This window comes from Chrysochloris asiatica, unplaced genomic scaffold (genome assembly GCF_000296735.1).
Source record: "Chrysochloris asiatica unplaced genomic scaffold, ChrAsi1.0 scaffold00005, whole genome shotgun sequence".
Classification (NCBI taxonomy): Eukaryota; Metazoa; Chordata; class Mammalia; order Afrosoricida; family Chrysochloridae; genus Chrysochloris; species Chrysochloris asiatica.
Genome location: NW_006408523.1, coordinates 17,090,357 through 17,092,934, shown reverse-complemented (window position 1 = coordinate 17,092,934; position 2,578 = coordinate 17,090,357). Strand labels below are relative to the sequence as shown.

At 39.6% G+C, this 2,578-nt stretch overlaps 1 protein-coding gene across 1 annotated transcript; it reads right to left on the bottom strand.

Moving 5' to 3' along the window:
- Positions 1-2: 2 nt before the first annotated feature.
- LOC102834484 (developmental pluripotency-associated protein 4-like) lies at positions 3-767 on the bottom strand (the record flags this gene model as incomplete). The annotated part of the gene is made up of 1 exon (XM_006832063.1): positions 3-767. A coding segment is annotated over exon 1 (765 nt), but the record flags the coding sequence as incomplete, so codon positions are not given.
- Between the last annotated feature and the right edge of the window lie 1,811 nt (positions 768-2,578).

The following is a 2,578-nucleotide window of genomic DNA, read 5'->3' as shown; positions in this document are numbered from 1 at the left end:
TCCAGGTGGGGAGGTGGAAAATTGCAGGCAGGTAACAGGAAGAGAGCACACACTCTCCCTGGCTTTTCAGGAACCCAGACTTGTCTGGCATGAAATTGTAGGTGAACCCAACCATTTGTGTTTGCAGGGAGACTTCTTCCATGTACCACACACCACCTGATACCACAAGTCTCTTGTGCTGGATTAACTTCCTCTGGGAGAGTATACTCAAGGGCAGGTGCCCCCATCTCCTCAGTGGGAGGAGCCACTTCAGGAGAATCAGTCTCTGCAGAACTGATCTTCCTTTTCTCAGTCTTCAGAGGCCTATTCCCCACGCACACATTTGATTTCTTTTTTAACCACATCTGGACCTTGGCTTCCTTTGCTGTGGCAGGAATATCCTTTAACTTTTGATCTGGGTAAGCATGCTCACAGAGTCTTCTATATGCTTCCAATTTCTGCCCTTTGGAGCTCAGTTTTAATTTTTGGCACCAGGCCCGCACAGTGTCACGATGAACCAGGTTAATGGGTGGCAGTTTTTCTGGTAGTGGAGGAACTGGAATCTTTTGACTTTTTTGCCCATTACTGCCTTGTGCATTTTGTGAACAGGAAGCTTTTTCTTCTTTCAGAGTTCTTTTGATGGCTTTAACTGAGGTTTTTGGCAAAGCTGATGTGCTTGGTTCATTAGAAGCCTGTTGTTCAGTTTCTAATGGCACAGGTTCAAATTTAAGAGTCACACACTCTGGCTTCTCTGTAGAGTTCCACTCTTTGCCTTTTGCATCCTCCATAGTCTCCAAAATTAAAAGTTGGTATGAAAATCCTTCTTACTAACAAAATGACCCCTGGTATGGTGCTGTAGATCACTGAACTGGGAACAGCAAGTAGGCAGTTCAAACCCACTTGCTGCTCCTCGGAAACCACTGGGTCGTTGGGAGTAGGTTCCCTATAAGTTGGAATCAACTTTCTAACACTTAACAATAACTGACTTGAATTATCTTTAGCAAAATATTACTTGCATGTAATATTAATGATATTGACCAGTGATTTCTGCATTCCACTGAGTACCTCTCTTTGTAATGAGCACAGATATGAATCGTTTGCAGTCAGTTGGCCAGTTAGCTGCCTTCCAAACTTCTTGGTGTAGATGAGTGAGTGCCTCCAAGAACTGTCTCCATGTGTTGAAAGATTTAAATTTGTAATCCATCAGTACTCAGTACCTTGTTCTTTGCCAATACCTTCAATGCACCTTGGAATTCTCCTTTCAGTACTATTGGATCTTGATCATATGCTACCTCTTGAAATGGTTGAACATTGACCATTTCTTTTTGGTACTATGATTCCTTCCATCTTCTTTTGATGCTTTCTGCATCATTCAACATTTTTTCTATAGAAGCCTTCAATATTGCAAATTGAGGTTTTATGTTTTTCCTTCAGTTCCCTCAGCTTGAGAAATGCTAAGCATATACTTCCCTTTTGGTTTTCTAACTCCAGGTCTTTGCACATTTTATTACAATACTTGACTTTCTCTTCTTGAGTAGCCCTTTGAAAATTTCTGTTCAGCCCTTCTAACTCCTCATTTCTTCCATTTACTTTAGCATTTCTATTGTGGAAAGCAAGTTTCAGAGTCTCTCCTGACGGTCTTTTCCTTCTTTCTTATCTTAGTGCCTTTTTGCTTTCTCTCTGAATGATGTTCATGATGTCATTTCACAACTCCTCTGGTTTCAGGTCATTAGCAATGCATCAAGTCTGTTCTTGAGATAATCTCTAAATTCAGGTGGGATATGTTCAAGGTCATATTTTGACTCTCATGTCAAAATATGTTTTCCTTTTCTTCTGCTTCAGTCTGAACTTGCATATGATCAATTGATGGTCTGTTCTACAGTCTGTCCCAGGTCTTTTCTGGCCATCTCTTTACACAGATGTAGTCAATTTGATTTCTGTGTATTCCACCTGGTGAGGTCCATGTGTATAGTTGTCTTTCATGTTGTTTTAAAAAGGCATTTGCAATAAACAAGTCATTGGTCTTGCAAAATTCTATTATGCAATCTCCAACATTGTTTCTATCACCAAGGCCATATTTGCCAACTGCTGATCCTTTCTCTTTGTTTCCAACATTTACATTCTAGTTGTTAGTAATTATCAATACATCTTAATTGCATGTTTGATCAATTTCAGACTGAAGAAGTTGGTAGAATATTCAATTTCATCATCACTGGCTTTAGTGGTTAGGGCATAAATTTTAATAATACTTGCACTAACTGGTCTTTCATGTTGTTGTTGTTGGTGGTAAGTGCCATTGAGTCGGCATAGGGTTTCTGAGGAGTGATTGGTGAGCTTGAACTGCTGGCCTTGAAGTTCAAACCAACTTTGTAGTCCAGCACATTAACCCATAGTGCCATACCAGGACTCCATCAGGTCTTTCATGTAGGTGTATGGATATTATTCTATCATGGATAGCATTATACTTCAAAATATGTATTGGAATGTTCTTTTTGATGATCAATATGATGTTATGTTATGTTATGAATCCTTTTCAATTTGTCATTCCTGGCATAGTAAACCATGTGATTATCAGATTCAAAATGGCCAATACCACTGT